This window comes from Podarcis gaigeae, assembly GCF_964106915.1.
Source record: "Podarcis gaigeae genome assembly, chromosome: 5".
NCBI classification, from domain to species: Eukaryota; Metazoa; Chordata; class Lepidosauria; order Squamata; family Lacertidae; genus Podarcis; species Podarcis gaigeae.
Genome location: NC_139681.1, coordinates 51193797 through 51212624, shown reverse-complemented (window position 1 = coordinate 51212624; position 18828 = coordinate 51193797). Strand labels below are relative to the sequence as shown.

General features: G+C 40.5%; 1 protein-coding gene across 34 annotated transcripts in view; it reads right to left on the bottom strand.

Moving 5' to 3' along the window:
* Positions 1-18828, bottom strand: part of ABLIM1 (actin binding LIM protein 1) — a 217240-nt gene that overhangs the window by 65801 nt on the left and 132611 nt on the right. For all 34 annotated transcript variants that reach the window (XM_083741312.1, XM_083741302.1, XM_083741303.1 and 31 more), the window contains 2 exons: positions 17288-17414; positions 15680-15773 (listed from right to left, as the gene is read on the bottom strand). In XM_083741312.1, the coding sequence (XP_083597438.1) occupies positions 15680-15773; positions 17288-17414 (221 nt within the window). The remainder of the gene's footprint in view (positions 1-15679; positions 15774-17287; positions 17415-18828) is intronic.

Sequence of the window (18828 nt, the reverse complement as noted above, 5' to 3'; positions counted from 1 at the left end):
TATTAATTGGTAATGCCAAGTTCCTTTTGTGAAGATGTATTACTGGACACCGCTAAGGCTATAATCTTCAGTATTCTTACTAGGGTTCAAGTCCTTCCAAGTAAACATGCATTGAATAAGTAACTTTGAAGTGAAAGGAAGGAAGCACTAAACTATAGGTTCTTAGCTGCATTCAATTAAATGATCATCTATGGCAGAAGACCAACAGATTGTTCTCTGTTGTGTCCTCTCACTTGAGGCAAGTTAGCATTAGCAAGAGAATTACACAGAATGACAGCATTATAAGTTAATCATACTAACTGAGACTTCATTGCAGCCTTAGTCTCCCCACTGGCAAATTAGGAAAATATCAAGTATCTGAGAGCTGCCTAAACATATTGATCAAATTAAAAGCAAAATAGATTGAGTGGCTGCACTTGCTAATACCTGCATAACCATGAACTGCAGAATTTAACAGAATGAAGAAACATATACAGTAAAACTGTTTTTTAAAAAGGTATGTGTGTTTGGAAACTGTGCAGAATTAGAAGCCTAGAATAAAATTTAAGATATTAACTGATTCGAAAGAAAGGGGCGGATTTGCCCTGCCAGACCTTAAATTGTATTATGAATCAGCAGCTTTTTGCTGGTTGAAAGAATGGCTACTTCTAGAAAACTCTGATGTTTTGGATTTAGAAGGTTATGACAATCTTTTTGGATGGCATGCATACCTGTGGTACGACAAGGCAAAAGTTCATAAAGGTTTTAAAAATCATATTGTCAGAAAAGCACTATATAATGTCTGGATTAGATATAAAGATTTGTTGGAAAGTAAAACTCCAAGGTGGTTGTCGCCAATGGAGGCAAAAGCTATTAAAAAACTAAACATGGAGGTTAACTGGCCGAGATATTGGGAAATTCTGGAACAAGAAGGAGACAGACTGAAATTGCAAAGTTTTGAGAAGTTAAAAGGGAAAGTGAGAGATTGGCTGCATTATTATCAGATAATGGAAGTTTTTAAACTAGACAGGAAAGTTGGCTTCCAGGTGGAAAAATCAAAACTAGAAATTGAATTGCTAGAACCTAGTACTAAGAACTTGTCAAAAATGTATAACTTGTTGTTGAAATGGAATACACAAGATGAAATGGTTAAATCTGCAATGATTAAATGGGCGCAGGATATTGGTCATGACATAATGTTTGCTGACTGGGAAAAGTTATGGACCACCGGGATGAAATTTACGGCATGTAGTGCCTTGAGAGAAAATATTATGAAAATGATTTATAGGTGGTACATAACCCCAGTCAAGCTTGCAAAAATTTATCATTCGCCCGAGAACAAATGTTGGAAGTGTAAAGAAAGGGAGGGAACATTCTTCCACCTTTGGTGGACGTGCCCAAGGATTAAGGCTTTCTGGGAACTGATCTATAATGAACTGAAAAAAGTACTTAGGTACACTTTCCCTAAGAAACCAGAGGCCTTTCTCCTGGGCATAGTCGGCCAATTGGTTGTAAAGAAGGATAGAACCTTTTTTATGTATGCCACAACAGCAGCAAGAATTCTTATAGCAAAGTACTGGAAGACACCAGATTTACCCACCGTGGAAGAGTGGCAGATGAAAGTGATGGACTACATGGGCTTGGCAGAGATGACGAGCAGAATTCGAGACCAGGGAAGAGCAACGGCGGAAGAAGATTGGAAAAAATTTAAAGACTATTTAAAGAAATATTCTAAAATCAGTGAATGCTAGATTGATGTTGAATGAGAAAAATAGGGGTTAATAGCGATAATGGTTAAGTGGAAGAATCTGAACAATTTGTATAATCAATTTGAAAAAAAGGGAGGGATTTGCTAATTAACTATTTCGACATGAGAATGCAGAAAGGGGAGGTACGAGGAAGTCGGGAGAGTAAGGACCATGAAATTAAGAGCATGAAACTATACGTGTTGTGTGTTTTCTTTGTTGTCTTGTCTCTTTTGTTGTGGATGGAAAACTAAATAAAAATCATTTTGAAAAAAAAAGGAAACTGTGCAGAATTAAAATGATAAACTAGTCGAGAGAACTAGTGTCATCTCATTCTATAACTTAATTCCACTGAACCATTCATTGTCTGATTTCCTGCAGAAACCTGTCTTTACTTAACAGGCTAGTTAACCCAAAATCAGAGATGCTTAGGGACCATAAAAACAAAAACACTAGCCTCCCTTAGCTTCAGAGGTTTATTTTTTTTTGGGGGGGGGACTAATAACAGCGTTTTACAACATCTTTGGGGAGGCGTACATGCACGGCTGCAGACAAGCAACATCAAACTTGTTAAAAAACAGTTCTGGCTAGTCATTCAAAATTCTTTACAAATAAGGCTCTCTTCCTTATTTGTCCGGGCAAAAGTTGCATTGTAGAATTTTGTATCAAAAATTGAAATTTACTTTTGTTTGCAATAAAGTATTACTCAAGGGGTAGTTTCTGTATGGTAAGGTATGAGATAGCCATAGCCAGCCTTACCCATGTTACTCTCTTTCTGACTAACCAAAAGCTATAATCATGGTTTGTGTTTGTTAGCAGCCTGTGGGAGAACAAAGCAGCTGTGGTTTCCTTCCTGCAAACCAGGCCATAGTCCTGACTTTCTCTAGGTTACACTTAAAGTATGCAATCCCAGCTTGAGGACCAAAGGAATAATGCCATGCCAGTTCACACCAAAATGTCTTATTCCCAAGAAAATGTCTGTAGTATTTCTGTCTAGGGGTACACAAAGTACACAACTATACTTGCCACCCTTCCATTCTTCACCAAACTTGTAGGCTGCAAGAACTATTGGAACTACACCCCGATCAGATGGATGTTTTCCCTCTGTGTTAAGTGTAAGTACTTCTGACCTCATTTTTCTGCTCCTTTCCAAGAGAACAGCCATTGGAAGGCAGATACACATTATCAGGCACCCACTAGGATTTCTTCACTGCCAATGGATCTGGCAGAAGGACGGCTAATTATGAACAGATATTTTCTCTTGGCCAAAGGGACACATTTTTTGAGTATTACAGTTCAACAGCTGGGTTCAGCCCTCCTATCTAATAACTCTTTCCTATCATTTGACAAAGAATTAATTTTAATGCTGTGTTTCTCTTACAGTAAGAAAGCAATTCCCTTTCTCACAATAATGAACCATTCCATTTTGACAACTAGATCTAGTAAAATATTTAACAGTACCCCATTTCTGTATATGTCACTATGGTATTAAATACTCTCTCAGGAGCAAAACACTATTAAAACAACCTGCCTTTGTGCTGTATGGGTATTTTATGACCCTTGGAATGTTAATGGAACACCTTACATAGCAGAGCGGCCTAATATTTACAGCATGGCTTTATTAAAAAAAAATTCCCCAAAGCTGCAGGTAATTCCCCTCCATCTGAAATTCACATGATGCCTTCTTCAAACATTACCTCTTCTAACTTTGGAATTCTTACTTTACGGCTATGTCTCGTCCTCAGTTTTCCTTAGTCTGCTATCACTGGTTAAACATAACATGGAGGAATATAATATTCTACCAAGTTCCCTGTGATGAGCCATTTATTAAGTTTGTTTGATACATGGGCTGTTTTTTTTTTTTTTTTTGTGAAACTCAGAGTAATCACCACAATAAAGGCTGGTAAACATATTAGGATACAGGGATAATGCTTGGAAGACAAGGGCTCCCATTCCTGAAAACAGATATACACTAGTCATCTAATGAAAAGCAAAGCTGTGGGGTTTGTTATTACCACCTCAAGCTCTCCTGCTTTTGGCCTTACTCATTTCCCAAGCGGAGAAACAAACCACAGAGTGGTTGGTTTAGCATTACGTTCAAACCATTGCTCGTGGTTTGTTCCTCTCTAAATAAATCACAATCTGAAGTCAAGAGATGAATCACAAGTGTAGGTTCAGATGAAGCTCTAAACCAGACACTTGGTTGCTTGTTCTCCACTGACTAAGGAAACTGAGATTGTTTTGAGATGTGTGCCCCAACCTGCAGTTCATGCACATTGTGGTTAAAATAAACCGCAGTTTAGCATCATAAACAAACACCAAAAGACTTTCTAAAGTTTGTAGTCAATATTTCAGGTTTTAGGGTTTATTTAGATTCATTTCAGGGGCAAACCAGCTGACTTTTTACATCAAACATGTCATACATTTTCAAGTTACAGGTAGGTAGCCGTGTTGGTCTGCTGTAGTCGAAACAAAATAAAAAAATTCCTTCCAGCAGCACCTTAGAGACCAACTAAGTTTGTTATTGGTATGAGCTTCCGTGTGCATGGTATCTGAAGAAGCGTGCATGAACACAAAAGCTCATACCAATAACAAACTTAGTTGGTCTCTAAGGTGCTACTGGATGGAATTTTTATATACTTTCACATAATTCTGCATAAATTAGTGGGTGCCACAGGGTAACACAGGGCTGCTGGAGGGAAGAGAGGTCTACCTACACAATCTTGGATGTTACCCTCAAATTTATATACCACTGAGGTTCTATGTATTCAAATGCATGGACATTCCACTCTGAAACAGAGAATGTCCATCTGTTGATATGTATTAACCTTAGAAAGAAAAGGGATTTTAAGGGCTTCAAGTCACAGGCCTTAAACACCCCAAAATTGGGGGCAAACTGCACACAGCTGAGCATCACATGTAGTTTGTACCTAAACGCAGAAGTTTCTACCTTTTGGTTGAGTCTAGATGAGAGGTTCCTCCCATTACACAATTTCATTATTTTATTATTTTATTTTATTGCATTTTACACATATAATTTTATTTTATTTCTTGCTATATTTCAAGGATCTAACAATTTGATAATACATTTCTATATAGGTTCCCTTCTCTCCCCTTTACCACAAATCCTGGACATATATATGGGATTTCTACAGTGTCTCTGAAACCTGCTAGGTTGACATCTGGTTCCAATTTTAGGGTGAATGTTTCACTTGTGTTTTATGGTTGCTTCATTGTTCGAAAGGGTCACTTCAGGATGGATCTACATTGTGCTTTAAACTGGCTGCGTGTAGGATATTAGAAGAACATCTGGAAACCACGAATTCTAGCAGATTTTATTTTTAATCATGCTGCTGCTGAGGCCACAAACTCAGACATAAGACTGAGTTGAGGCTTCTTAACTCTTACATTGTATGCCATTTCCCACACACACACACACACACACACCCCCCCCGTTTTTTTGCAAAGTCTTCAAATGCCAACAATGCCAGGTCAGCTACATGTCACTGAAGATCAATTTGACCTTCGACGTCTTTGCACACAGGCTGTGGTTCAGCACAGGAATATCCTTTGGGCCTTTCTTACTGTAAGAGTGCAATACAGTGGTACCTCAGGATGCGAACGGGATCCGTTCTGGAGCCCTGTTCGCATCCTGAATGGGACGTAAGACGCGATGGCGTGTCTGCACGTGCGCGGGTCGCGTTTTGCCGCTTCTGTGCATGAAGTCATTTTGAGTGTCTGCACATGCGCGAGCGGCGAAAACCAGAAGTAACGCGCCCCGTTACTTCCGGGTTGCCGCGGAGCACAACCCAAAAGCGCTCAACCTGAAGCACATTCAACCCAAGGTATGACAAACCCAACCCTCCTCATGTAGCTGCCTCTCCTAAGCACAATTTAAAACAGGGATCACTATTATGACACCCGTGGGTGCCAATGTGCCTACCAGTATGTTCAATGGTAGCCCCCCAAAAGGTATCAGTAAATAGCCCTTCAAAATACAACAATGCACAGGAGACTTCCTGCTGCACTGCATTGGCCTCTTCTACACTGAACCCTACCACCACTCCTTAAACATGCTCACATTTCGCTGGATGACAGGATTGGAACCCTTCCTCCCTGTTCTGAGCAGAGAAGAGGCATAAAGAACCTTCCTCTGTGAGCAAGCATAGTGGTGGTTGATGAAGGTGCTTTTTTTACATTGTTTGGTGGGAGGGTGAGGAGACACATACCCACACTACATTGTGGTCCTGTCTCTTTTCATTATGGCAGCTATTTCGGGTTATGCCACACTCCCACAGGACTCATTCAAAATATGCCAAGCGGCGCTGGTTGGTCTAAAATAAAGATTGGGTACATAGTAATATTTTGTTACATGGTCCACTTGCTTTACCTGTTTGTTAAAATTGTTTAGTCAAAATTCACTCCCTGCATTCTGGGAACGTGACAGCATTGAAAAGTGGGCCAAAAACAACCTTTGAAACTCGCCTATTTTCCTCTACAGCCAGCCACTTCAGAAGAGTCCTTTAGAGCTTTTCACAATCTGACTTGACTTTAGAAAGTTTATGGATAATTTAACTACCACCAGACCTTTGGGGGAATCCACTATCCTGTTTGACACCTTGGGTAATCTGGATCAATTAGCTATGCAAATTGTGACACAGTACAATTATACAGGCAAATCCACCCAAGTGCATGTGTCATGTGCATGTATATGCTTGTGTTGTGTCGATTGGTGCCAAGTTATTCCTGTCATTTACAAAAAGCACCAACTGATTGACATCTGAGTCCCTGTTAGATATTTGCATCTGGGCAGTAAATGAACACTATCTAGCACCATAGCTGTCAAGTGTCCCTTATTTGAAGGAACAGTCCCTTATTCCAGCGCCATGTCCCGCTGCTGTCCCTTATTGATGGATGTCCCTTAAATGATGTCCCTTAAATTTCAAAGGAAGCAGCTCCTCTCCCTCCCTCCCTGCTGGCCAGGGAGGAGGGAGGCTCCAACTGTGTTGCTTGGCTGTGTTGCTCACCCAATAAGAAGTCTAAGAATGACTGGGGGGTGGAGCTTGCATGCCTTGTGTGTGGCTAGTTAATGCAAGCTGAGGGGTTTTTTGAATGCTGGACGCCATTTTGTTGCAAGTGCTGCTGCAAACTTTGCAGTGCAAAGCCAGGCCAGGGAGCCATCTTAAGTTGAGGCTGCATAGGCCTTGTGGTGCATGTGATTCAGATTCTATTCAGTTGAACCTCTGGTTACAAAGTTGGTTGGACAGTGTTCTCGAAGCTACCAGCATGAGTTTGACTAGACTGCAGGAGGACAAGAAGACTGGAGTGCCTGAAACAGGTGAGGCTGCAGGTCCCTTATTTTGGCTGCTGGTCCCTTATTTTCAAATCTGTGACAGCTATGATCCAGCACAAGTTGTTTACAAATCACTGGAGGAAGCATCAACAAGTTGGGCTTCCTTAGGGAGAAAGGAGTGATAGAAATTTAATTAATAAATAAATAAATACCATGTTCGTTGTGGGGCAGCCCATCTGTTGTATTATTACAGTCTCTCTGGGACAACACCTGCACAGACAATCTAAATTTACTATGGCGTGTATTTAGCAAAGGAAAGATGAAAGCAGCCTGTCTCCCCCTCTCTACTAATAGGCATGTCTGGTTTAGCCCTCCCAACCAGAAATACAGGGAAACAAGACTAATCAGGAAACAAACACTGTGACCTTTTTTTTTTTTTAAGGAAAGACAAACAGGGATGGCTTCTGTGTTAATGCACCCTTAGGCATGAAACCACCACAGTTGCCCCCCCCCCCTGAATCAACCAGAGTAAGAGACAAGTACAGAATTGTTTCAAGCATCAACTACAATGCTCAGTTAGCTTTCAATTCTGGAACTTTCTCAGAATCCTTGGCATATCAGAGGACTCTGAAATTCCTTGCTTCTCACTAGAAGATAGCAAGGAATGTGATTATTTCTGGGGAAAAGAAGGCAAGTAAGTGGAAAGGCGAAGAAGGCAGCAGGAAGTAAACAAACAAACAAACAAAAACATCAACCATTGGCAAAAGACTCCTAATTTGGGGAAGTGGGTCTGGCTGCATTCATTTATTCCTCCCTAAATTTAGTTATTTATTTTTTAAATATACCATCCTATACCTGCAGGTCCTAGGGCAGTTCACAGGATAAAATCAGAATATAAAACCACAGAATACATAATCAGAATAAAAACAAAAACAACCCAATAACACCCCCCCCCAAAAAAAAACAACAACATTTTGGAAGGGCATAGGATGGAGAGAGAAACTATTGTTAGCATTTTGCTCCTAGGGCCAGTGTACATTTGCTCTGAGCTCTGCAAAAACACAAGCTCTGAGTTCAAATTCTTTGCATGCCAAAGTGGAATGACAGCCAGACCTGTGTGGTGGAAGGTGCACTAAACTGTACTGTTCCACTCACCCTTCCTGGAGGCTTCTTCAACACCTCTATTGCTTGTGCTACCCCTTTCAAGTTATGATTTTTCATCCAAAATTATATGCTAGATTTCCTGTTGAGGCATTAAAAATAAACAAGCAAAACTTGTTTGTTCAGAGGCAATAGTTTTCTGGGGAGAGGACGGAGAATAAATGAGTGTACATACCCCTTAACAATGCTGGCCTGCAAGGCTGAAGACAAATAACAGTCTTTAGAACACCCTTAGAGCCAGCACTGTCTGTGGTGTACATGATAATTTTTCCAGTCTCACCAAAGAAATTTTGCAGGCTTCTGAAGCATTAAAATCCCAATACCTATTTGACTAAAGTTAGTAATGGATAAAGGAAATATTTACAGATACATGAAGAAGGAGTGCTCTACCAACTTTGGGTGGTGGGTGGGGTACATTAGTCTACCTCCAGCCTCTCAAACACTGCACTAAATTATTTTGAGGATGAACAAAAGCCGCATGTGAGAGACAACCTGGGTGCTGAAACTTAACAGGTAAATCCCAAGCTGCAGCAGCAGGAAATCTGGCCATTATTTTCTGACAGGTAATCAGAAATTTGAGAGCAAAGCTCATGCAAGCAAGCTTAACTTTTTTTCTAAATTCCTATGAAGTGTCACAAGATTTTCCAAGGGAACAATGAGATCCAAATTGTTTCACAAAGGAGATTTTTTATTCCTTGCACAATTTCCCCGTCAGCTCTTTATATTTACTTAATATTACTTCTCAATAGCATTTTTCTGGATGGGGGGATGAACGGGGAGACAGATTATACACTGGCCTTCAAAACCATGTCCCCTAGGCAGCTGTGACCAACACAATGTTGCCAATTTCACATATGACTGATATGTTTCTGCAGTTTAAATGTCTCTGCAGATGTATATATCGGGTCATCATAGGCTCTAATGAGTTTGAATAATACATGTTTGCCAAAAACTACAACCAATGTAATGTGTGGGTAGCATACGGAAACTAAAAGATGTTCACAGAGATATTCACTACTGTATTTATTTATTTTAAAATATTTACATCCTGTCTCTCCTAAATGTTCAGGTAGGGCAACAATAAAGTACAACAAAATATAGTAAAAATACAAATATATGAGTTACCAGTGAAAAAAGCAAAGGGGCCCTAAAGCAGCAAATTCTCCTATAGCAATTTATAGACATATAGGTTTATTCTGAGATGCAAATAGGCTCAACAACAAATCTATTTATTTTTAAATGATGCAGCAGCTTTTAGAGTTACACCCCCCCACAAGAAACAATTTCTCTGCCCCACTGAGATATTTCACTAGTGTAGCCTATGCATAAGGCATAGTCATGGTTTTCACTTCTTCATTTCACAGTAATTTAAGATTGACTGTGGTGTAATATGGGAAACCTTTTTCCATGTAAAATATATTCAAAGGAATACCATAAAAGCAAAGCACACACTAAAAACAGTTCAAAAAGAAATTAGAATTCAACCCAATGAATGACAAACATTATTAATACAGTACATATATTCAGTATAACATATCTCATGACAAAGACAAGAAGCCACGCCAACTGCAAACAGGCATATTCTGTTCTTGCTGTCTGCTTGGCATATGGAGTCACCCCATCTCCCCTGCCCACATATTTTTCTCCTGAAAGTATTGTGCTCTCACATTGCACACTTACATCTCACAAGAATTTGGAAGCATTTACCTTCTGCTAAGGCTTCTTTGCTGTGCTTTCTAAAACTTTTCCATCCAGTGAGGTGCTCATTCCACTTTCCTCAGATTCAAAAGAACTGCGAGAAACATCTTGCTGACACACAAAAACTCCCAAAGCACAATCTTACTGAACTGGCTAGCATAACCTCTGATAATATTTCTAATCCAAAAGACAGCCCTCTCTTCATTCCAAATCGCAACCCTCCAGTATCCCAATCACTGCACAGTGAAGAGGAGGACTGTTCAGTCTTTTCAGTTCAAGCTCAGAATCAATGGATCAGTCCATTGTGGAGGAAAAGACAGGGGGAGGTCACATTAGTCCAGGTGAGGGCAATACCATTTGTTTGTATTTAGGGTTGCCATATGTCCTCTTTTTCCAGGACACAGCCTCTTTTTCATGGGTATGTAAAATGAGTCTCATCATAGCAATCCATAGTTAAAAGTATAAGTTGGCAAATGTGTCCTCTTTTTTGCTCTTCAAAATATGGCAAACCTAACTACGGTAGGTGTAATAATTTAACTGAATTACTCAGAGCTTTGTTCTTTCTGAGGGAAGTCAGCACCTTGGGGATACTTCTAGAATCAAGCAGAGCTGCACAAAAATGTTTTTCAAAAAAGTTTGGGGACATTCTGTATCCAAAAGACTATACTTTATTTACTAAGCATCCAGTAGATATTAAGCAACTGACAGTGCAGTCTTGTAAACATCTGCTCAACAGTAAACCTCATTTATTCAATGGAACCTACTTCCAAGTATGTTTGTACAGAATTGCAGCCCAAATCTTAACCAGAGTCTTCATATTAGAAACTGGCCCCCTTAAAAAAACTGTCCTTGAGCCAATTCTCTTGACTGATTTTCTGGCAAACTGTAGAATAATATTATGTTGCCAGGCCATTTAACAGCAATTATCTAAACAATATATTTCTTTGCATATCATACAGATGATTTGAATATTGGATTTGTGAAGCTAACTAAATCAGAGGGGAAGGAATTTGTATGCCAAGCTGCACTATTCTTTTAAAACAGGTACTTGACATATGAAAATTTCAAATATTCATCTCAGCTTCATTGCTAAACCTGAAATTTAATTGGGTTATTAATTGGGTTGGGTTAATTGTAATTTCAGTCTTGGCTGCTACAGTTCCATTTCACTGGGATTTCATTCCTTTCTGTTAAACTCAATTCTAATTAGTCCAATTCTAGCGGGAATGGTGGAAAGATATGAATCTGTGATGTAATCCCTATAAAATGTTTTTCAAACTTGGTAACAAGTGACATAAGTGGGCTCAGGGAGAGATGGATAAAGTGTAAGTTTAGAGCCACAAGTCTGTGGGTGTTTGGTTAAAAGAAGAACAGGCTGCATCCTTGAAGCAGCTTAAAGTCTAAAAAAAGTATTTATTTCAAGAGCATGACTTTCTTTCTTTCTTTCTTTTTTCTCCCAGTCTCCCACCCTGGGAGATCTTTCCTTTCCTGCTTTTCACCCAGGGTCCTTTAGCAACCATCCATCACTTTCATGTATGTATAATCCCCATAATGATCCAGAGCAGAGGACACCAAGGAAACCAAGAAAGAAAGAAAGAAAGAAAGAAAGAAAGAAAGAAAGGAAGGAAGGAAGGAAGGAAGGAAGGAAGGAAGGAAGGAAGGAAGGAATAGAAGGGGGGAGAGAAAAAGAAATAAAAAATACTTCTGATTTTCTGTCTGTCAGTTACATCCAAAAAAATATTCAGGATATGACTTTCAGAAGCTACAGCCCATTTTGTGAGATGCTAGATTTTGGCTTGTTGTGATGATGCAACAGCTTGAACCCTGCTTCCCTATGTGTTTTGGCAAATGTCTTTTACCTGCTTGGACTGAGACCTTAGGCCTTGAGGGCACCCCCTGAAGCATGAACACATCTTATTTCCATGTCATGTCACCTCAAAAAATGTATTAGTGTAATAAAAAGTTGAAACGTTGTTGGATGGTATTTCAAACAGCTCACCACACCAACCAGACTCCTTTAGCTGCTATATAGATAAAGGAACGGATCATAGTTGTGAAGTGAGAGTGGTGCCCTGCTCAAGCCTCTACTCAGGGGCAGAACTAGGCTTTATTTCACCTGGGTCAAGGATCCAGTTTGCAAGGATACTCATTTGCAAGGGGGGTGGCTAGGAGCCTCAATGGCGCCCCTCTGGAGGCTTCAGCACAGGCTACATGATCTCCTGCAATGATTTTGCAAAGTTTATTGCAGATAAAGTTGCTCAGATTCAGGAACAGGTAGACTCCACCATGGGAGCAGGGCCGGGGCGAGAGAGTGCTAGAGTCCTGTCTAGTCAAGTTGCATGGGATCAATTCTGTTACCTCTGAGGATGTGGACAGGCTGCTTGGACGAGTGAAACCAACCACTTGCCTCCTGGATCCTTGCCCATCCTGGCTTACAAAAGCTAGTCGGGAAGGGCTGGGCAATGAACTTCGTGGGGTGGTGAATGCTTCTCTCTGTGAGGGAGCCTTCCCAGACCCGCTGAAAGAGGCAGTTATCAAACCGCTTCTTAAAAAAACATCTTTAGATGTGGCCAATATGGCCAATTATCGCCCAGTCTCAAATCTTCCATTCTTGGGCAAGGTGATTGAGCGAGTGGTTGCTAAACAACTCCAGACATGCCTGGAAGAAGCAGATCATTTGGATCCCTTCCAGTCAGGATCCAGGCCTCATCATGGGACTGAAACTGCCTTGGTCGCACTGGTCGATGATCTCCGGCAGGCTAGGGACAGAAGTGAGAGCTGTTTCCTAGTTCTGCTGGATCTCTCAGCGGCTTTTGATACTATCGACCATAACATCCTTCCGGACTGTCTTGAGGGGTTGGGAGCTGGGGACACTGTTATGCAGTGGTTCTGCTCCTTCCTCCTGGGCCGTGTTCAGAAAGTGGTGGTGGGGGATGAGTGTTCAGACCCCTGGGCTCTCACTTGTGGGGTGCCTCAGGGTTCTGTCATCTCCCCCATGCTTTTCAACATCTACATGCAGCCGCTGGGAGATATCACCAGGGGGGTTGGGCTGGGTGTTCATCAATATGCGGATAATACCCAGATCTACCTCTCTTTCAAATCAGAACCAGTGAAGGAGGTGAAGGTCCTGTGTGAGTGTCTGGAGGCAGTTGGAGGATGGATGGTGGCTAACAGATTGAGGTTGAATCCTGACAAGACAGAATTACTGTTTTGGGGGGACAGGAGGAGGGCAGATGTGGTCCTGAATGGGGTGGGCAGGTGTGGTCCTGAATGGGGTAACTGTGCCCCTGAAGGACCAGGTGCGCAGCCTGGGAGTCATTTTGGACTCACAGCTGTCCATGGAGGTGCAGGTCAATTCTGTATCCACGGCAGCTGTTTACCAGCTCCATCTGGTATGCAGGCTGAGACCCTATCTGCCCGCGGACTGTCTCACCAGAGTGGTGCATGCTCTGGTTATCTCGCGCTTGAACTACTGCAATGCGCTCCATCTGGGGCTACCTTTGAAGGTGACCTGGAAACTACAACTAATCCAGAATGCGGCAGCTAGAATGGTGACTGGGAACGGCCGCCAAGACCACATAACACCGGTCTTGAAAGACCTACATTGGCTCCCAGTACGTTTCTGAGAGCAATTCAAAGTGTTGGTGCTGACCTTTAAAGTCCTAAATGGACTCAGTCCAGTATACCTGAAGGAGCATCTCCACCCCCATTGTTCTGCCCAGACACTGTGGTCCAGTGCCGAAGGCCTTCTGACGGTTCCACACACATATTTATACACACATAATATAAAAGCAGAAAATCATAGATAGTGTAATCTATTGTAGCTATTGCTTCTTAGAAATGTTGAGAAGATATAGCCTGCACTATGTTTTTGAAGATTAACAAAATAAACTTTCCACTAAATTAAAGATAAGCCCTCATTCTTTTCATACCATCATTTCCTGTTAAGGATCCAGCAGCCAACAGGAAACTAGCAGTTTTCCATTGATGCTGGTTCCTCTCTGCCCTTGTTACCATGGCAATAGCTCTATAGAGCCTTACTATGTAATAAATTATACAAGTTCTTTTTTGTGCATTGCTAGAAATTAGCACAGCTTAATTAAGGTTTAATCAGCTGTTACACTAGATACACAACCTCAATCTTTATAAAAACCCAGAGTTTCCTTTTATAGGGACTAGTGCTGCCCTCTGGTGTATTTCTTCTATGACAGTAATGGTTCAATCTATCTAAAGTGCACACACATCTTATCAAAATCTATGGAAAACTAGACAGAGAAAAGATCTTTAAATGTTCACAAAGCAAACTAAAGTAAAAGAAAGTGTTACAGCATGTAGGAAATGCACTGCTCCAAAGCATTCAGACATCTACTTCTGCAAAACTACCAGGAAGAACATGCTGAAGATGTTGAATAATCCATCATTTGAGCTCCAAAAATGAAACATAGTTGGCACCCATTTTTTTGTTGATTCCCATTTTCTAGTGGCATTGTCAACCCTGTAAGGGGACAGGGTTGGTGAGGTCTATGGGGAGTATGGGAGGAATTGGTGAGGTCTAAGGAGGGTTAGGGAAAGGGGTTGGCAAGCCTAGCAAGCAGAGGAGCTGCTGTGTGTGTGTGTGTGTACACACACACACACACACACACACAAACACACAGTAGAAAGAACTCTCTTCATGTGAACCAGGAAGTAACCTATTCAAATGATGAAGATATCTTAAATCATTCCCAGGGATGCAAAAAAAGAGCTGCTCATACACATCAATGAAGAAATGAATGGATTTAATATAGGGGAAAATATTAGAGAAAAGAGCCTAACGAGAAGTGAGTATTCTCGGTGGGTATGGAACACTGACTGACAGGTTTTTGCAAAATGAAAATTGGGCAAGGTAGTGGAATGGGGTGGCTGGAATCCTGAAAAGAAGCACCAGACACTGTAAGCTTCTGTTGTAGGGTTCTACTTGTCTGATATTATTTCTAAGTGCCACCAACAAGCATAGGGCTTATACATTAAGTATACAGTGGTGGCTAGTGTCTACTAGGAGTGCCAGGGCAGAAGGCATGGACCTCTTAGCAGTAGGTGGAACGAGAGTCCATGACAGGAAGAGCCAACTAGTTCTAATTTTGTCCCCATGCTCCTTTCTGTTGAGTTTTACAAGGGCAACACTGAGACTAAGGAAGTTGAGGGAGGCGAGAGGCAGTACCCTGGACTGGTTATAAGTGAAAATGAAGGCAGGAGAATATAGCTGAGGGCAAACTGGGGATGGTTTGGCAGGGCTCCATTCGCTTCAATGGGCCAGGCTCCACTAGAGTAATATATGAAAAATAGCCATACAAAAACACAAAGCTCAGGAATATTAGAATGGCTAAATCTCTGTCAATGGAAGGAAAAGCAGTTCCCACCACAAAGAAAATGACAGTGAATTTAAGTCAGGAATAGCAAACTGGATCTGTCCAATGGGCCAGATCTAGAATTGGCCCATCTTCCATGGGCCACTTTTGAGGTCAAGAGATTCAACTTCAAAGGAAGAATTGGGAGTTCACTCTATACAATTCTGTATTGTTATTTTCTACCTTTGCAGATGCTTCAGATACTTTCTTGCAACAAGCATTTTCCAGGACTAAAGAGTACTCTCTTTTAAAATTACATTTAAAGTATGTCCTTTTAATATTAGAAAATATTACAGTAGAACGAAGTGTTGGCCATGCTCCTACTGTACAAAAATATATGCTTCATTTCTTCTCCTTTAAACAGAAAAATAACAATGGATAAAATACTGTTACACTAAGCCATGCAGCTCTCTTACCTCTAGGACTTTCCCAGTGATGAACTGGTGGCATGCTTCACATTTGACACCAAAGAGAACCTGATAATCCTTTTCACAGTAAGGTGCACCATCTCTGAAAGTAATCCACATGATGTAAATCAGTTTCTCCAATATGCTAAATGCATATTATGATGCATTGAAACTGCTGGGGTGAAGACTAGGTAGCTGTTTTGCACTCAACAATTAAAAAATGTGTCTGTGCAAGTATAATGGCTTCAGCCTTGTATACTTGAAGGAGTGTCTCCACCCCCATCTTTCAGCCCTGAAACTGAGGTCCAGCTCCGAGGGCTGTCCGGCGATTCCCTCATTGCAAGAAATGAGGTTACAGAGAACCAAGCACAGAGCCTTCTCAATAGTAGCATCTGCCCTGTGGACATCCCATCAGATGTCAAAGTGATAAACAATTATACAATCTTCCATAGACACCTGAATCAGGAAGCTTTTAATGTCTGATGTATTGTGTGTTCTTTTATATTCTGCTGGAAGCCACCCAGAGTGGCTGGGGCAATTTAGTCAAATGGGCAGGGTACAAATAATACAATGTTGTTGTTGTTGTACAAATAATATGTTGTTGTGGTTGTTGTATGAGCATGGCTGCCCCACCATGCCATCCACTACTGCTAGGAATATTTATAATAAATGAGCGGATGTCTGACAGTTTAAAGAACGGATCTGACATCAAATGTCAGGTAAGCCAAGGAAGTGATGAAGATGCCCTGATCAAACAGTTCTATTTTTATGTTTATTTTCAGCACCACTTTGTTTCCTTTGGTATCCTCAGTGACAGAAAAACCTTTCTCTCTCTTTTTTTAGCACCATACAAGCGTCATGGTGTGGAACAGAGTTGTAAGTTATGCAGGTAGAGCTGTCAATTACACAAGTTAGATAAGAAATAATGGACAGTGCAGTTTGTATTAGAAAAGTTTTATCTGGCCATTCAAGCAACAACATTCAGCAAAGACCTGCCTGGAATCAAGAACCTCATGTATTTCAAACACAGATGGATGCATTTATGACACCTATTATTTTAATCTGGCTGTTCCATTAGTGCCTACAAGTATCAAAAATTCTCTCTTCCCTTTTATATTGTGCAATATTTCTCTCTTGCCTCTGACGAATCAGCAATTGCTGCAGTTTGTGATACTTGATGGAATGATGGCTTACTCTATCTGGAAAGATGAGTGGACACAAATTGATTCTCTATGTGATATGGAGGGAGGTGGAATATAGTGGAAGCAGATTAGATTGTACACTCCTCCACTTCATAAGACAGAGATGTGCAGTGATCTGTTACCAAAATCTATTGCAATTTCTTATGCACTTGCAGACATCTAAGGAGAAGGGAGGCAATATCGCTGTCTAGTTCACATTATGGTCCTCTGATAAGAATGAATCCTGCTGGGCAAAGAGATCGGTTCTGCTGTGGGTATTACCAGTGGATCAAGAGCAGGACTTCTAGCTCAATATTCACCAGTAGGAACACTAAGAGATCCTGTCGTAATATATCTTTGGTACTGTCACTTATTCAAAAAAGGGGTCAAACCACTGTGTATTTAATACAACAAAGATAAATGAGGGGCTGCTTACTTGCTGATGTATTCTCCAGTCAGGACTTTTGCACAGGCCTTGCATTTGAAGCATCCCAGATGCCACTGCTTATCCAATGCTAGTAATGCTTGTCCATTCTTTATATCTCTTCCACAGCCTGCACAATCTGCAAATAAAACAATATGCATAGATCAGTTGACCTGCGTTTCCCCCAGCCAGCCACTCCAAGATTAGACCAGCTACCATCTCTATGAAGCAATATAATATACTTTATGTACTCCAGTACATAAATTCTATGTAGAACAAAAATTCTAAAAAATCTGGCTGGCAGACCGGGCCACATGTTGCATATATTATTTTAAAGTTTAGATACAGGCAAATATAGACCTGTCTTTGAAAGAAAACAACTGACAATTTTCTTCCAGCTTCACCAAAATGCAAGAATATGATTAATTTTATTTTTGCATACAGCTACTCTAATTAGCATCCAGGATCAAACATTTCCCCCTTTCAAGGAGTTGGGGCTGACAATCCTTTTTATCTCATTGTCCTTTACATTTCTACCCTCTAGATGGCAGCAACTCTCTAAATGTTAAAACAAAAAAAAAAATTCCTTCCAGTAGCACCTTAAAGACCAACTAAGTTAGTTCTTGGTACGAGCTTTTGTGTGCATGCACACTTCTTCAGATACATCTCTAAATGTTGTCATGAAAAGCTAGTAGGCAGAATATGTAAGGGGTGAGGGTATAAAAGATCTGGTTGTTTTCTTTTAAGGAAACCAGAGCTTCATTCTCTGCTTCTCCTGGGTATAGGTATACAAAAAGTATACTAAAAGAAAGAATTTCAACAGATATTTCAGGCTGGTAAAAAAAGGAACAGGCCATTATGCCTAGACTCTTCTTCAGAACTTGGGAGTAAAGGCGACCTTGTCCTGAGTTTCTGAAATTATCTGAACCAAGAAAAAAGCTAAGTGAATAAAAGTTGCATCAGGAAGTATGAATGTATCTACCTTCCTTTACATTACACCCTAAAGTATATTTTTATAAGGTATTGCAAAACTGTGGTCATAAATGTTGGAACCAAAAAGCTACAAGAAGATTTTCTGCATTGAAAATTGACACAGAAAGTCAATTCAATAAATAAATAAATAAATAAGTGTATTAAAAATTCACAGATGATTGTGATTCATTCAAATAACCAACTTTTTGTGCAAAACACTAAAAATCCGGTTCCATTATGAATATTAAACTTTAAAAAATATTGCAGTTGGCTTTGTCATTAAGACAAGAAATAAAAGAAAAAACGAAGATCCATTCTGATGCGTCAGTATCTCAGCTTCACTATTTGCTTTCAACATCCTTATATCAACACACACCAACTGATGTGAAGCAGCAGTCAATGAACAATGAAAGGGAAACCAGTCTAGTCACTGTGGAAAAGGACTAGTTCAATTAGTATAAAAAACCCCTGATCTGTGCAGTTCAAACTATTCATGGAACCTTTTGAGTGTAAATGCCCAGAAAGCCATGGGTTACAACAACGTTATCTTGTGCCAATGTGGCTACAGGAACCTCTTGCAT